At 25.5% G+C, this 17,682-nt stretch overlaps 3 protein-coding genes across 3 annotated transcripts; all 3 read left to right on the top strand. All coding sequences in view use genetic code 6, as the record gives it.

Moving 5' to 3' along the window:
- The first annotated feature begins 14 nt into the window (after window positions 1–14).
- Window positions 15–6,652, top strand: TTHERM_00734070 (transmembrane protein, putative). The gene is made up of 5 exons (XM_001011555.2): window positions 15–764; window positions 823–1,487; window positions 1,962–4,411; window positions 4,658–5,733; window positions 5,891–6,652. The coding sequence occupies exons 1-5, from the start codon at window positions 248–250 to the stop codon at window positions 6,643–6,645; spliced, it is 5,463 nt and encodes a 1,820-aa protein (XP_001011555.2). The 5' UTR covers window positions 15–247; the 3' UTR covers window positions 6,646–6,652.
- Window positions 6,653–8,229: 1,577 nt separating this feature from the next.
- On the top strand, window positions 8,230–13,760 carry TTHERM_00734060 (transmembrane protein, putative; the record flags this gene model as incomplete). Its single annotated transcript, XM_001011554.2, has 6 exons — window positions 8,230–8,347; window positions 8,416–9,074; window positions 9,131–11,619; window positions 11,857–12,932; window positions 13,006–13,572; window positions 13,684–13,760. The coding sequence occupies 6 exons, from the start codon at window positions 8,230–8,232 to the stop codon at window positions 13,758–13,760; spliced, it is 4,986 nt and encodes a 1,661-aa protein (XP_001011554.2).
- A 1,144-nt stretch (window positions 13,761–14,904) lies between these two features.
- TTHERM_00734050 (MHCK/EF2 kinase domain protein) lies at window positions 14,905–17,604 on the top strand (the record flags this gene model as incomplete). The annotated part of the gene is made up of 1 exon (XM_001011553.1): window positions 14,905–17,604. One exon carries the CDS (start codon window positions 14,905–14,907, stop codon window positions 17,602–17,604), a length of 2,700 nt encoding a protein of 899 aa, XP_001011553.1.
- Between the last annotated feature and the right edge of the window lie 78 nt (window positions 17,605–17,682).

Genomic DNA, 17,682 nt, shown 5'->3' with positions numbered 1-17,682 from the left:
ATTAAACGATGAATGAATTATTAAGTGTTTGATCACCAAAAGTGTAATTGAACTGAGTTAAAGACTTCCAACAAATTTAAATTAGTAATTTATTTGATTTGATTTGATTGATTTAATTGATTTTGGAAGTAGAAGTTTTAATTTAAAAGGAAATTTATTTGCAAACAAAAAAGAAAGAAAAGAAGATTTAATTAACTTATTTCGCAATTAATTTAAGAATAACAAACAAAATTCTATCTATTATCAAATGAATTCTCATATTTAATTTAAAGGAAATAACTAGCAAGCGGCAAATCCCATAGTTGAAGAGATTAAAAATTTTTACATAAATGATATATACGAGATCGTAAAGAATAGCAAAAGGAACATTCACTTTTCCATTCTTTTATTTTGCTTTTACTAATTAACGCTCGTCTAAATGCAGTTAGATAACTCCACTTATAATCAATTAACGTCAAATAATGGAATATATTCTAACTTTATTGAGTATGTCTTCTTTTTAAAAGAATTTACAAATAGTACAAGGAATTAGCATCAATAGGATTACGCAGTTATAGCATTTTTTACATTAAATTGCTTTATTCTTCTTTTTTTGTTCATAAATTTGATTTTTAGAGACAGGATTAGAAAGGATAAGTTTGAAATAGTTTCACAACTGCTCCAAAGTTATGAGTACATCATTTCTCTACCTTCACTCTATATTTCTCTGTCTAATTACTAGTTCTATTTGTCATTCGTTAACATTCCAATAACTATTTTTATAGGTAAAACACTATCAATATAGCAAAAATCCTTCATTTCTTCTCATTTGAATTATAATAGGATCACTAATAGTGTCTCTAGATTATGATTACTAATTCTTAGAAGAAGACCTATTGTAAAAAAGCGACTCTCATTTAAACCCAACAATTTTCCACTTGAATTTAGTTCTTTGTATTACTAGTTGCTTTTTTGACATTTATGTGAATATAGGATGCTCATTTGTTATAAACGTGCTGAAGTTATTTATTAATTTAAGAAACCACACTTATATCAATAAAAAAGCATGTCGATGGATGATTATTCTTTCTTTAATGAAAATATGCTTGATATTTCCTTTGCTAGTCTATTGTCTATAGGGAGAAATGCAAGAATTATTATTTTTAGTCAGCTTAGTTATGTTTCCGATATCGTATAAGTTAGGAAATATACTATTTGTTAATTGGTATAACTATATTAGCCTTGATAGTGTAGCTGATGAAAATCATGTATCAAGTTTTAGCCTATTCAATAATATTCTTGATGAAAATAACGAAAATAAAAAAATAGATATATTTTGCAGACTTTTAGTTGATAATTTGAAAGAAAAAATTAAATTCTCAAATTAAGTAAAGAATTCAACATTCATATTTGCTTAGCAGGTATATTATTTAGATGAAGAAGAGAAAGAAAATTCAAAAAAAGAAGAAACTTAATTACTCCTCAGAAATCCTACTGATAAAAAAAATGTAAATCAAAAAATTAATAAATTATTCATTATTAATAGAACTTTTCACTTAATTTCTTTTTATTATATAAATTTTGATATTGCTTTTATTAAATAAAATCAATTTATTTTTTTCTTGATTTTTTTAATTCTATCTAAACCAAAATATTTGCTTTAGTAATAAATTAAAATTAAAATTATTATTATTATTAAATAATTAAATATTTTTTTGTGTAAAATTTTCTATTAAAATAATATCATTTTAAGTTATTAACTAAATTTCATAATTATTAATTATTTAGTGAAAATTTCTAATTTGCCTATGCTTATTTCACAAAAATTATTTTCATTTTATTCCTTTTTAAAATAAAAAATATCGAAAATAATTTTTTGTGCTCACATACAGCAAAAAAAAATGCGCTCGATACTCATAAATAATTTCTTTAAATCAAATATTAAATTATGACTTGAAAAAAATGATTTTTTTAAATAATAGTAAATAACTAAAACCATTTCCAAGCTTAAAGACAAGCTTAAAGAGAAAGAAGAATTTATTGAAAATAACTCAGCCAATGTCGATGATACATTTAATTCAAAGTCTTTATAGGTTATAATAAAGATTTATAATTCTATTTTGAATAAAAAAAAATCTAAAAGTTCTTAGTTAACTGAATTACATTTTTCTTACCTAACTTTATTATCTACTTTGAACTTAAATTCTTGTCTTTCTTACACTTAAATCTTGAATATCAAGTCGAACACAAAGCTTCGTTTAGGATGGAAAGACTAACAAAAGATGAAAAACATTATGAAACTTGCTGATATTCAATCTATGCTAAACTAAAAAAGAATTAAAAAAGGTGATGAATTTTAATTGTACCACATATTAAAATTTGAAGAGGAAATGAATAAAATTTAAAAGCAATATTTTGAGTGCATGAGATAATACAAAATGGCTGTTGAAAAGTTGTCTATGAGTTTTATAGATATCAACGAAATTTTAATTCTTTTGAAGTAATACAGAGATGAAAGAGGTAATTTAGAGAATAAAATCAAACAGTAGTTATAGTTTAACAGTCACAGCGAATCATTAAAGAATCTGTGCATAAACTTTGATTATTATATGCTCCATAATTAGTCTCTGCTTAAGTTCTATGAAAAGCAAAACAGATAATCGATTTTACAGCTTAAGACCAAAGAGTATTACAGTAAGCAAAGCTGTTTTATTTATGTTTCGCTGCTTGAGAGATCATTTGGTATTGTCTAAAAGGCAAACAGAGCATTTATATAAGCATTCGGCTTTGCCAATAAGTCTCAAGTCTTAAACAAATCTATTTTGTAAATATTCCCAAATAACTTCTTTAAAAAATCGTAAGAAAGCGTGCTTTCAAAAATAATAAATGAGAACTTCCTTTCTCTGTATAATTAATATTTTCATTTACCCCTTTTTATAGGCAAGAATTCCTTAGGATATGCGATACCATTACAGTTAAAGATTCAAAGTTAGATTGTGGACTAAAACGACTTTGGAGTCACTATATGGGCAAAGCCAATTAAAGATGATAATCTCTACGTCCTTCTTGATTCCAAAGACCACTCAATAATTAAAGTTGCTAGCAAAATATTTTATGATGAATTCATGTATGATAATTTTAATTTGCAATTCTAACGAGCTTTGAGAATGGACAGCTTAATTCCCATAATAGATGATTTAATTAAGACAAGCAAGATAGAAGTAGGAAAAAAATTTGAAACCATTCTCATTTAACCTTTTGATAGAGTTGAAGCATAGTCTAGATCGAATATTAAAGACCCGAATTTCTTAAATCATTTGAAGTTTTAGAATATCTTCTAAGTGACTGTTCACTTTTAGAGCTTTGATTCAAAGCTAGCGCAGTTTGTAAACATGATCATAGAGAACTACGAGCCAATATACTACTTGAAGGATAAGATTTAATATATTTAATTGTATTAAAATCAAATAAAAGAATTATGTGGAATTTAATTGTAATTCGATCCTAACTACGAAGAAGATAATATGAGCGATATCAGAGCAAAATCTTATTATTTTGAAAATTCTTTTAAGAGCAGAGTTGTAAAGCAGTAAACTCGTAAAGTTAGTTAGAATACGAACCAAAATGAGTCTACAGCAGATAATCTGATGCAAAGTAATATAAATACAGAATAGAGTAATTCAAATTTGAAATTAAAACCAAGCCGCTACTCAACAAATGACAACATTAAGGAAACTTCTGAAATAAAGAACATTCAAAAAATTGTTGATTTAAATTAAGAAATCTTATTGTTGGGTTCATTGTAAAAAGAAAATCCCATCGATAATATTAATGATAGCAAGTTAATAAATATTTAGAGTTCTGATAGAATTGAACTGAATGAAAAGGTTTAGAACAACCATAACAATAGCAATAGCAACCATTAAAATTTTAATTAGCAACATAGGTTAAGCAATTTAAATAGCAGTCTATTTTTAGGTAATAGCTTGATCAATAATAATTTTTAACAAGACTAATAGCTAACAAAAGATGAGAGCTAGTTAAATAACTTTAATGATGTCCACCATTCGAACGAAGCTCTATATCATTCTAATAAAAAATATTAAGCAGCTAAATATGATGATATTATGGTTATTTAAGAAGAAAACCAAGAATTTAACTCGAAAAACACTTTCAATGTCTAAGAATTTAACTCAAGATAGCATTCTGCTAATCAATTACTTTCTAGTAAGCATGGTTTACAATTTAATAGTGCCTTTAGATCAAAGTAGCAAACAATTGGTACTAAAAAAGAAGATAATTAAGAGCAAGATAAAGAAAAAAGTAATCTGAAGGAAAGCAAAAATCCTTTCACGTAAGATGGTGGAAGTAGAAGACAAAAAAAATAGGATCTACAATCAGTTTCTTCGTCAAGTAAATCAGTTGAAAACAAGTAAAATTTATTTATTTTATTTTCTGGCATAAACCTTTAAAATAAATTTATTTGGTTGGAATTAATTTAGATAGAGAAAATTTAATAAAAACATCTTGATTTCTATTAAAAGAAAATTTTTTCAATTTAAAAGTGAAAAAAGCAAAAATATTTTAAATTAATTTTTCAATAAAAAAAAAGAAAATTAAAAACTTTTTGAATAAGCTGATGAAATAAAAAAATAAATTTTTATTTAAAATAAAAAAGATATTTATTTGAAATGATTCATACTAAAAGATAAATAAGCTATCTTAAAGTCATTAACTTTATTGGTATTGCATCTGTGTTAATAACTCTTTCTTTGACTTTGTCAGGATTTTTTACATTTCTTTTTAGCTTGATCTCATAAAGAGAGAATTTCAAGTTCATAAACTGGGTTTATATGATAAATATAAATTTAAGTTACGCTTTATCAGAACGCTACTTAATAGAACTGAATAGAAATAACTTTTTATACACTCCATAATCTATGAATTAAACATTTAGTGAATCACTTATGTAAGAAAACCTATCTAGAATTAATAAAAGCTCGTAAGAAATGCTATTACTCTATAATAACACCAATCCAGATATCTAAGTGTTTAATATTATTTAGTAAAAGTATTTACCTCAAAAAATTTTTTAAAGTCTGAATACATATCAACAATACAATATCTCTATGCTGTATTCAATTCTTTTGTAAATAGAAGGTCTCTTTTATTTTATTTAAGATTTAGATCCATACAGAATTATATACAAACAAAATAGAATTAATTACCCAACAATTAATAATTAAGTCACAGCTGTTTTTGATTAGTTGAGTACCCAGTATTAAACATAACTGGACTCCATTTTGAGTTAGAGTTTAATTCAGCTTTATGTTGTTCTTATTGTTTCCTTACTTTTCTTAGTCAGTATCATCCCAAGCTTTATTTTCACCAAACTTAGGTAACAAAAAATATTAGAGCTCTTTGCTACATTTGACCCTGCTACTTTGAAAGAAATACTAGGCTAACTAACCTATCAATTAACACTCTATGGAGGATTTGATAAAAATCAAACTATTGGGTCGAAATCTAACTTTTCTAATATGAACTAAACTCACATTTCTAAACAGGCATAAGCAATTGTTAATGTAGAAAAGAAATTGAATATAAGTAGAACATCAGTTATTTAATATTCAGTCAAGTATCTCGCATTAGCCCTAATTTTGATATTTGGTCTAATTATGATATACCCAAGCGTTTTCTATGTTACAGTTAGGGATTTCATAAATAATTCAAATATCATCTTCTAATTTAACAGTAAATACTTTTTTTATTCATAATTTTAATTAATTTTTTACTTTAAATTTCATTTATTTTTTTAAAAATAAGTCAATTTCTATTTAAATTTACTTTAAAAAGAACTCTTTATTTTTTCATAAACAAATTTGAATGTTTAATTTCAATAATAAATTAGATGTTGTGTGCAAAACATATTTTATTGTTGCCAACACTAACAGATCAAGGTAAGGTTTGTTAGTAGCTTTTCTGATGCCTTAAGATTAAGCAGTAACTGTATCTTAATATTAAAGTTCCTTAGAAGATATTCTTGATACATTAAAAGATTTACCTGACATGATAAATCAAAATTTAACCTAAATAGATTAAAGCAATTTGTATAATAACCAAATTTATTAGAGTTTTCTAAAGAATGTTTACACTGGAAATGCATGTGATACAATGAATAATTTTACACAATATTAAAATAATGACTTTCTTTACAGTTAGTGTAACTCAGTAGGTAAAGGTTCCCTTTAAAAAGGTCTGCTTAATGGTGTATTTTAATTCATTTCTGTATTGAAAGATTTTGCATCTTTTGCTTTCAGCTATGATCTTTAAACTTTTTAAGCTGGTTTAAAATAATACTATGCTAACAGCGCTGCTTATTCGCAATTTTATTTCAAAGTAGAATTGTCTAAAGCTCATGAGTATATCATGAATTTCTTTTAAGATTAAAACTAATAGCTTTACGATTATTATGAAAAAATCGCTATAGTCTTGGTCGCATTCTAAGTGTCTTTTGTCATATTAATCTTTTCAGTTAGTTGGTATTACTATTTTAGCAGTATAAACAATATCATTTTTAGTACCAAACAACTTTTGGATATCTTTCCTTAAACAACTTTAATTTAAAATACTTATATAATGTCATATTTACGTAAAAATGAATGATCAGTGTTCTCAAATGAAAAGCTTTTAGTTAGTGTAAATTTGTATTTTACTTATTTGTAGAAATATTTGTTAACCCTTTTTAATCGACTTTTTTAGTTTACTTACAAATACGATTTTTTTAAATTTGTTTTTGAGAGGGATTTATCTTCAAATTCAATTCAAATTTTTGCAATTTATTAGCTTTTCTTTGTTTGCAAATTTTATAAAATATAAGTTATAGAATGATTAAGTCCCCTCTATTTAAATGTTTTTTGGTTTGAAAAAGAAGTACTAAAGCTATTCACTAAGTATTTATAAAAATAATTATTTTGCGTTACTCATTATTTATTGTCTTTAATACCTTCTATTAAACTTAAATATGAAAAGTATTTTTTATTTAGCTTCAAAAATACATTTTTCTTAGATATAGATCATTAGATTACATGCTTTTACTTTATTATTTTTTAAATGATCCAAAAACCTATCAACTGTAAATTATTGTGAGGCTACTTTTAGTTTTAATTTTATGAACTAAATTTATGAAAATGTCAGCGCTTAAGAACCTTTGATTTGCATTATAGTTTCCTTAGCCTACATTCTTAATCTTTTTTTATGAAATTTATTTTATCAAACAATAAATATAAATAGTTAGTACTCACTTAATATAATTTGGTTTTATTAACTGAATTATTTATTAATTTATTTATATGAAAAGATAGATTAATTGCTGCTTTCTTTTAAAGTTTTTCTTTTAGAAGAAAAAAATATTTAAATAATCCTTTTCAAAATATAAGGCAATAACTTGAATAGAGATAGTCAATCAGTCAGTTTTTATGACAAAAAAATTAATGTTACATCAACTTTATATTAATAACTCAATTCAGTATTTTATTAATAACTTTTCTTAATAAATTTATATGATTTTTAAATAAGTCAAATTTTTTTTTGAATATTGTTAAATTCCTTAGTAAGAATTAATGTCAACTATTTTCTTTTAAACTTCTATTGATTGTTTTCAGTTTTCATTTGAATTAAATAAGGATTAATATTGAAATTTAAATAGCTTCTAATTTTATTAATACATGCAAAATAACTATAAAGCTAATAATAACAAAGAAAACAAATAAAATAACAAGTAAAGTAAAAGCTATTAAGTAGATATATAAAGGTTTTGTAGCAGGAAAAGCAGTAAAGATTATCAAAATAATGCAACGTTTCTTCTAATTTAAAACAATAGATTAGCAAATGGCGAATCCAATAATTTAGGAATTAAAACACTATTATATAAATGATATATATCGCCTTTTCAAGTAAAGTAGAAGGAACGCTCTTTTTTCTACTTTAATATTTTCTATATATTAACTTGTATTATGCTAGCTATGTATCGACAACAAAACTTATGAAGATTTAGCTAGCAATGAGCAAATCTTTTCTTAGTTTGTCAAATACTTATTTTTCTTAAAAGATTTTTCACAAAGCAATTCTTCATAAAACTAACTTTACACAGCTGTTCTCATTTTCTTCTTTATAAATTGTTTTATTATTTTATTTTTCTTGATTACTTTCTCTTTCAAAAGTAGAATTAAGAGAAACTCATTTGAATTTATGTCTTAATTATTGCAATGCTATGAATATCTAATTGCTCTGCCTTCAATTTACATTTCTCTTTCCAATTACTAACATGTCCTCTCAATAATAAATGCAATTTTAACAGTTTTTATAGGTATTATTCACATATTTGTTTAGGTTTTACAAAAAATTCATCCATTTTTATCATATATAAACTCTTAGGATCTCTACTTATTTCTCTAGATTATGATTACAAGTTTTGCAATTCAGATGTATTACAGAAATGTGATTCTCACTTAAATCCTACTATGTTCCACCTTGATTTGACTTTGTCTATAGCAAGCTGTTTTTTCGATATTTATATATTAACAGGTGTTTTTTTTGTTATAAACATGCTGAAGTTGTTCATCATCTTAAAAACTCATTGCTATTTAAATAGAGAGATATGTAGATGGAGTATTAATTTTTCTTTATTCAGAGCTACATTAATTCTTCCCATGATTGTCTATTGCACAAGGGATGATGAATAGCAGAGTCTTTTATTTTTATCTTGCTTGGTCATCTTTCCAATTTCATATAAATTAGGAAATTACATTTTTGTTAGTTGGTACAACTACATTAACTTAGAAATTATATAAAATAATTAATAAATCCAAAGTTTCAGTATATTTAGATATATTTTGGATGATGAAAATAAAAAGACTGATATATTTTGTAGGCTTCTCTTCCATAGTATCTAAGAGAAGACAAAATTTGTCTCTGCCATTTAAGATTCGGCTTTTGTCTTTGCATCTCATCAAATTTTATAGGGTGAATAATAATAATAATTAGAAAGCTAAGAAATACAAGCAAATACTGGATTCTTTGGAAGCACAAAAAAGGTAAATTCAAAATGATAGAAAATTATTTAATTTTAAAGGTTTTAAATAATAAACAGGAAAATATAAAATTGATCAATCAAATCAAGTAAATATATGATGAAAAGGAAACCGTCAGTGAAATATTTAACGAAAATATAATGAATACAATTATTAAAATCTATAAAGATAACTCTGATTCTAAAAAATTTAAAAATAATCTTTCTGATCTTCACTTTTCATATTTGACTTTCCTGTCTACTCTCAGTTTAAATTCCTGCATGTCTTACATACAAATCCTCAATATAAAATCAAACTAAAAACTGCGACTAGGATTGAAAGATTTACAGAAGATGCAAACAATAATGAATCAAGCAGAAATTCAAGCCCAGCTAAATAATAGCAGATTAAAAGTGAAAGAATAATTTCAATTATAGCATATTTTATAATTTGAAGAGGATATGAACAAAATATAATAGTCATATTTTGAGTGTATGAGGCAGTACAGAATTGTAGTAGAAAAATTATCTATGAACTATGTTGACATAAATGAAATGCTTGAACTTCTTAAGTAGTACAGAGCAGAAAGAGTATTGTTAGAAAAAATCATTATATAGTAGTTGAAATAAAATAGTTTGAGTGAGACTCTGAAAAATCTCTGTATTAACTTTGATTTTTATATGTTGCACAAGAGATCTTTATTAAAATTTTATGAAAATAACAATCGGATACAAAGTGAATAATTAAAAAACAAAGAATACTACAGCAAATCGAGCTGTTTTATATTTGTTTCACTCCTTGAAAAGAATTTTGGCATGGTACATAAAGCAAACAGGTCATTTATTAAGTCCTTTGGCTTTGCAAATAAATCTTAACTTGTTGGAAAATCTATAAAGTAAGTTTTGCCAGACAACTTTTTAAAAAAATAAACTGAGAACATGGCTTCTTAAATAATTACAGAAAATTTCTTGTCTCTTTACAACGAAATATTCAATCTACCTCTTTTTATTGCTCAAAACTGTTAGGGATACTCTATTCCTTGTTAATTAAAATTTCAAAGTCAAATAATTGATTCCTAAGATTTTGGAGTAACAATCTGGGCTAAGCCAATTAAAGATGACAATTTATATGTGATGCTAGATTACAAAGACCACTCCCAAATAAAAGTTGCTAGCAAAATTTTCTGCTAAGAGTTTTTGTATGAAAATTTTACACTTTAAAATTTGAAAAACGTTAGGATGGACAGCTTAATTCCTATTATTGATGGTTTAATCAAGGTAAGTAAAATAGAATAAGGCAAGAAATTTGAAACCATTTTAATTTAGCCATATGATAAATTCGAAGCACAAAATAAGGCTAATTTGAAAGACAATAACTTTCTCAACAGTTTGAAATTTGCTTAATTATATATGATCACCTTATCAATTTAATGTTTTGACACAAAACTAGCTTCTTTTGTGAATGTGATCATTGAAAATTATTAGTGTCTCTACACTTATAAGGATAAAGTTTAATATATTTAGCTATTTTAGAATCAAATTAAAGAGTTTTGTGGTGTTTAATTACCCTTTGATTCTAGCTACGAAGAAGATATGCTAAGCGATTATAGAGTGAAGTCTTATTAGTAAAATAATGATTAATATTAAAAATATAATCTAGAGGTAGTTAAAAGCTTCTAAGAATCAGAAATTAGAGGAAATAACTAATTTAATAATGAAAATTATTTACCAATACAAAACCTTTATAGTAGTATTGACAATTCAAATGCTTACTAAAAGTAGAGTAGCTAAATAGCCAAAAATATATCTGATTAATTTTAGCAGTAAAATTAAATCTAAGTCAAAGATAGCAATTAGAATTCTACAAATATACTTATCTCAAATTAAGATTAATTAAATTTGCTACATTCTCTAAAATAAAATGTAATTGAAGTAGAGCAAAATAAATAATAAGACTATCAAAATTTGAAATAAAATTTAAGTAAATAAGTTAACGATTCTCCTGAAAGTAAAAATAACGAAGAAGTAATTTATTAAGAGATGAGTATAACATAAAAAAAAATAGAAGTTTCTACACCAGATTTTTTTGAATAAAATCTAAAAGTTGATAAATTGCACCAAGAAGAAATATCAAATAATTATAATCAATAACATTTATTCGATGATAGCAAGCTACCTGAATAAATTTTTAACATCTCTGCAGCTCAAGACACTAACAAAAATGGATAACAATATGAAAATTTAAATAGCTAGGATATTCTTTTCAATTCTAATTTAAAGTCAACACTATTTAAAGATAACTTAGATTCAAGGGAAAAGGATTTTTAGATTTAGAACTCAAAAGAGCAATCTCATAACTAATTACTATCTACAAAGAGCGCATTTTAACTTACAGCATTTAAAAGAAAATAAAAAACTTTAGCTTAAAATCAAACTATGTAAGGGGAAAAGGAGAAAGATAAGTCAACGATAAAAGAAAGCAAGGTTCCAATAACCCAAGAAGAGAGTCAGAAAAGATAAAACAAAGATTTGCAGTCGGTTTCATCTTCAACAAAATCTGTGCAAACACAGTAAATAATACAAATGATAGATTTAAATACTATTTAATTTATTTTTTTTCAGCTTTTTACAAAATCAAATTATTTAAATTGTATTACTATTCCTGAAATTAAAATATCATCAACTGTATAGGTACAGAAAATTCAAGTTTTAACAAATTTTTGAAAACTTTTAATTAAAAATAATTGAAATTTTAACTTTTTAATATTATAATTTCAAAAAAATTGATAAATAAAATATAAAAAAAGGTATTTATTTGAGATGATTCATGCTAAAAAATAAATGAGTTATCTAAAAATAATAAATGCTATTGGGATAATTTCAGTTTTAGTAACACTTTCTTTGACCTTTTCTGGTTTCTTTACTTTTCTCACAAGCTTGATTTCTTAAAGGGAGAATTTTAAATACATAAACTGGATTTATTTGATCAATATTTAGATGAGCTATGCATTATCAGAGCACTACATTTATGAGCTAAACTAAAATGGACTACTAAAAACTCCTTCATCTTCCTTTTAAGCATTTAATTAGCTTCTTAAGACTTAATATTAATCAAGAATTAATTTAACAAAAGATTTTATAGCTGTATAGTATAACACTACTTCTACTGATATTTAGGTATTTAAAATCATTTAAAGTAAATTAATTTCTTAAAATATTTATTACAACAAATAACGTTACGATCAATATAACCTATCTTTTACGTATTCATTACTTTTACAGAGTGCTGGAATTTACTATTTAGCTTCTAATTAAGATCCAACTAGACTATTTGAGTAATAAAATGAGCAAAATTATCCTAATTTGAATAATTAAGTTCAGTCTGTCATATAATCGCTAAATAGTTAATATTAAAATTAATTTGATTCTATCTAAAATCAAAGTCTTATCCAATTATACGTTGTCCTATTGGTTACTTTTATATTTTTATGTAGCATAATTCCAAGCTACATATTTGCCAAGCTTCGATAACAAAAAATATTGGAGTTATTCGCAACCTTTGATCCATAATCTCTCAAAGAAATCTTAGGGCAATTAACTTATCAACTATCATTTTATCAAGGATTTGATAAAAACTAGACTATTGGATCAAGATCAAACTATTCAAATATGAATCAAACTCATATATCCAGATAAGCATAAGCTTAAGTGATTATAGAAAAAAAACTAAATATTAGTAGAACTTCTTCTTTATAATACTCAATTAAATTCCTTGCAATAGGATTAATTACTATCTTCTGTCTTATTATGATCTATCCTGTTGTTAACTACATAATCATAAAAATCTTCATCGATAACTCAACAACTATCTACGATTTCAACAGTAATTTATAAATTAATTTATATGTTTAATTTTAATTTATATTTAATTTTAATTTTATAAAATAAATTTTAAGACACTGTCTGCTTGTCGTACTTTACAATTGTTAATTCGCTTAGAGCCAGGTAAGGTCTGGCTACTGCTTTCTTATTACCTCAGAGTTAATCTATTGCAATATCAAGCTTTTAAGGACTGTTTGAAGATGTTACTACGTATATAGATTCATTACCTAATTTAATTAATTAGAATATTGGAAAAGTAGAATCAACTTCAATTTACAACAAATAAATTTTTATAGATTATTTAATTGGTGTTTATTCTGGAAATGCGTGTGATACTATGTAAAATTATACTCAATACTAAAACGGAGATTTTCTTTATGATCAGTGCAATAGCGTGGCTAAAGGTTCTCTCAAATAAGGATTGCTTAATGGGATCATTTTCTATATAAATCTCTACAAAGATTTTACTTCCTTTATATATAGTTATAATGCAGCTGCCTTTTAACAAAATTTTAATAATTTTAATTCTAATACTCCTGCTATGAAATAATTTCAGTTTAAAATAGAATTATCTAAGGCCCATGAGTATCTCTTAAATTTTTTTTAAGACCAAAATTTATAGCTATATAACTACTATTAAAGTATTTCTATAATCCTTTTCATCTTTTAGGTGACTTTTGTGGCATTGATCTTCTCTGTTAGCTGGTTTTATTACATAAGAGTAATTAATAATTTAATTTTTTCAACAAAAGAACTTCTTGACATTTTTCCTTAGTAAGTTTTGATTTAAAACACCTACATAATGTCATATCTTAGATAGAATGAGTGAAATAAAATGCTTTGGAAAAGAAATTACATGAATATAAAATTTTAGTATAATTAATTAATTGTTTATTCGTTTTTATTATTTGTCATTTACAAATGCTTCAACTTAAAAAACAAATAAGTAATATTTAGGAATTTACAATTAAGTTATACCTTTTAATTAGCATCCTTCTATATTCAAGCCATAAATATGTCTTGATTTTACAACAGAACCAAATTTAATTCATGTAAATTTTGAAAGTTGCCATACAAACATTTTTAAAAGCTAAAAATTTTTGGAAAAATATTACAACTTGAATTAATAACAATAATTAAAGCAAAATACACTTTTATTTTAGGGTATAGTAAGTTTGATTGATTGATGGGTGGATAAATGGAAGGATAGATAGGCAGGCGATAGATAGATAGGATTTAAAATATTTTAAAAAAATTCAGATTTTAAATTTTTTTAAATGATTACTTTAATCGAAAAAATATTTTATTTTTGTAAATTAATTTTTTATAATTTTAAAGTATGTTTAAATTTACTATTTTTTAGTATGATTTATAACATTTTATAATTATTTAATAATTTTTTAAATTATTTATTATTATTTTAAATGAATGAAATAATTTAATTAAACTTAAAATATTTTTATTTGAACATATTTAAAAAAAATATAAAATTAAAATGATCCTATTTTATTGTTATCTGAAAGCTAAAATCAAAAAGTATTTATATAATAAAAAAATTAAATTTGAATATATAAGTTAGTAGAACTAACTTTTTTTAGACATTTAATTAGTTTTGAATAAAATTTAATAGTTTAAAATTATTATTATTTCAAAAATAAAGATATTCATTTCGATCCACTTTATTTATTGAATTATCTTTATGATGGTAAATATTAAGATTAACAAAAGTAGGTAGTTAATAAAGAGACATTTAAAAAAAAATAAATCAATATGTGGATTTATTTAAATTTATAATTTTATTTAATCTTTATAGACACAATAAATTTGAGTAGAAACAACAAAATATAGATATATAGACACATTAGATATCGTATTGTTTGCTTTATATTCTAAGAAACAGAACCAAATATTTTTTGATAAATAATTAAAAAACATTATAAAAATTCTATCTTTACTTTAATCTTGAAAATAAAATGAGCGGTAGATCTAAATCTTCAAGGCTGTATTGCCATTATTTTTAAACTACTAAATCATGCAAGAAAGAAGAAAGATGTGAATTTTTACATGACTAAACCATCGATTTTTGCCCTAACGAATCAAGATGTCCCATTAAGGTTGTCCACTAAGAAGTGCCTAAAAGACCTTAAACTGAACAAAAGAAGGAGAGAAAGTCTAGAAAATAAAACAAAGAAGAATCTAAAGACGACTCTGTCGTTGATGGAAGTTAAAAAGTTGAGGTTCCTAAAATAAGCAAGCCTATTGCTTTTTCTACTTCTATGGTTGGCTGGGGTGAAGCTGAAATTTTTAGAGAGGTTAAACCAATCACTGTAGTTGAAAAGAAAGTAGAATCTTAACCAAAAAAAACTTTTAGAGACAAGGCTGAAAGAAATACAAATAATAAAAGCAATAACAAGGACAAGAATTTTGATGAAACAAAAGGAAAGAGAAGAGAAGAAGAGAAATCAGAAATCAATAATAATTCAGATATATCACAAAATAATTAAAAAAGTAGATCAACAAATCCTAAAAAGAGAGAAATTAAGAACGAATAGTAAGAAGAGATTGAAGAAACTAAATAAGATTATGTCAAATAAACACCAAAAACTGTAGTTATTAAGAAGGAATTACCTGCCCAAGTCAAGTAATTTATAGATTAATACTACTCAAAGAATGAAGAAGCTAGAAATTTCATTACTAACTTCCATTTCTTGAAAGATGACATGACTTATTTCCTTCCAATCTTTTAAAGTTTGTTCCCAAAAATGGAACTCGATTTAATGTTTATTGTTGATTGTACTGGTTCTATGAGTTCTTGGATTGACGCAGTCAAGCTTGAAATTACAGGCATTGTTGCAGCTATTAAGAACTAACACCATGGCAGTTAAATCAGGGTTAGCTTTGTTGGTTATCGTGATTATGGAGATTCTGAGCGTTACAGCATCTTTAACTTTTCTGAAGATTTGGAGAAGTTCTAAGATTTTATTTCAAAAGTCCAAGCTTGTGGAGGTAATGACGCAGCTGAAGATGTAGCAGGTGGATTCAAACAAGCTAATTCCCAAAATTGGAAATCATAAGCTAAATACGCTGTCCTTCTTGCTGATGCTCCTGCTCATGGTATCTAATATCATGGAGATAAAGCTGATTTCTATGATAGATATCCCAAAGGAGATCCAGATGGCATCGACTTGAAAAAAGAGTTCTAAAATTTAATTAAAAAAGGAGTCAAATTGTATGCTGTCGAGATTATGAATTCTACTAAAATGATGTACGACATTTTCTAACAATATAACAAAGAAGTTAATGGATAATAATTAGACATTACTAAATTAGGAAATAGCACATAAGGATTTGGTCAATTCATTTCTTAGACCGCTTCTTAAACATTATCTTAATCCTACACAAAGGAAAGCAAAGATGACCCTGAAGGAGCTTTCTTCAAAGCTATGAAAATATGCGAAGGAATGTAAACAGCTTAGAGCGTGAATTTCTTTGAAAGGTATAACTTCAGGACTAACACTAACGAAGAAGTAGGACAAGACTAAGCAAGACATAACAAAAATATAAAAGAAGTTACTTTTACTGTCTCTCCTTCCAAGATTTTTAATATTCCAAATAGCGTTCAATCTATGAAAGCTATTTGTCACACCTATTTCATTGTTCAAGATAAAGGTGTCCCAATTAACTGGAGAAAACCTCTTGTCTAGAACTCCTCAATCAAGACCAGTATCAGAATCAACACAACTCCTTTTGCTGAAGGTGCTATGAGATACGCCTTCTTCGCTGAAGACACTCTTTTGAAGTAGAACTTGGTTGCTAAGTTAAACAAAAAGTAGAACTTAAACAACCCAGAATAGGACAAGGAAGACATGATCAAGGATTTAGAAAGCTAGTTCCTTTGTTAGCACATTGTTAACTGCTTTAACGATCGCGTTTCTGAGCATGTTCAAACAACTGCTAACCTAAAGAACTTTGTCCACTGTTTCATTTACGAATTACAAAACCCAGGAAGTAACTACAAATATTATTCTGCTGAAAACTATATTTAAGGAGAATATGTAAAGTTCAATAACAACGCTGGCTGGACAAACCTCAGATTCGATGAACCAGGTCTTCTTTCTCAAGCTTTATCACATTTCTCTTATCAATTAACAGAAGGCTATCTCATGATTGTAGACTTACAAGGAGTAGGTGGTCTTTTGACTGACCCTTAAATTCATTGTCTTGACCAACACCGTTTTGGTGCTGGAAATCTTGGATATTAGGGTATGTTTAAATTCTTCTTATCTCACTAGTGCAACAAATATTGTCAAAACTTGAACTTAGTACATCCCAACATTAGTTAAATTCCTAAGAACTTAAAATTCTTTGATAATGTTTTGACTAAACCCTCAGACCCTAAAAAGTAGGTCTATTGCATGTGTGATCTGTGCAAAGTTCCATTCTAAACAACAGCAGGATTTTTGTACAACAAGAGAGAGCAGTGTTTTGAAAAGTACTGTCCTTCATGCGATTAAAAGAGACAAGCTACTTTAAAATCAGCACAATGCACTTCTTGCAATACAGTTTTCAAATCTTCAACATACTGGTTCTTAATGAAAAGAACAGATTTCCCTGAATTATGTGGACCATGTAGAAAACTAAGAAGAGAGAGAATGAGGGCTGAATTAAAATGATCAATTTCAGCCAAATGAACAACCTGGTATCAAAATAAACAATCAAACAAATAATAAAATAAAATAATTTAAAAAACA

The sequence above is a fragment of the Tetrahymena thermophila genome (assembly GCF_000189635.1).
Source record: "Tetrahymena thermophila SB210 genomic scaffold scf_8254736, whole genome shotgun sequence".
Taxonomy (NCBI): Eukaryota; Ciliophora; class Oligohymenophorea; order Hymenostomatida; family Tetrahymenidae; genus Tetrahymena; species Tetrahymena thermophila.
Note: the sequence above shows the minus strand (reverse complement) of the source record. Positions and strands in the feature narration are given on the sequence as shown.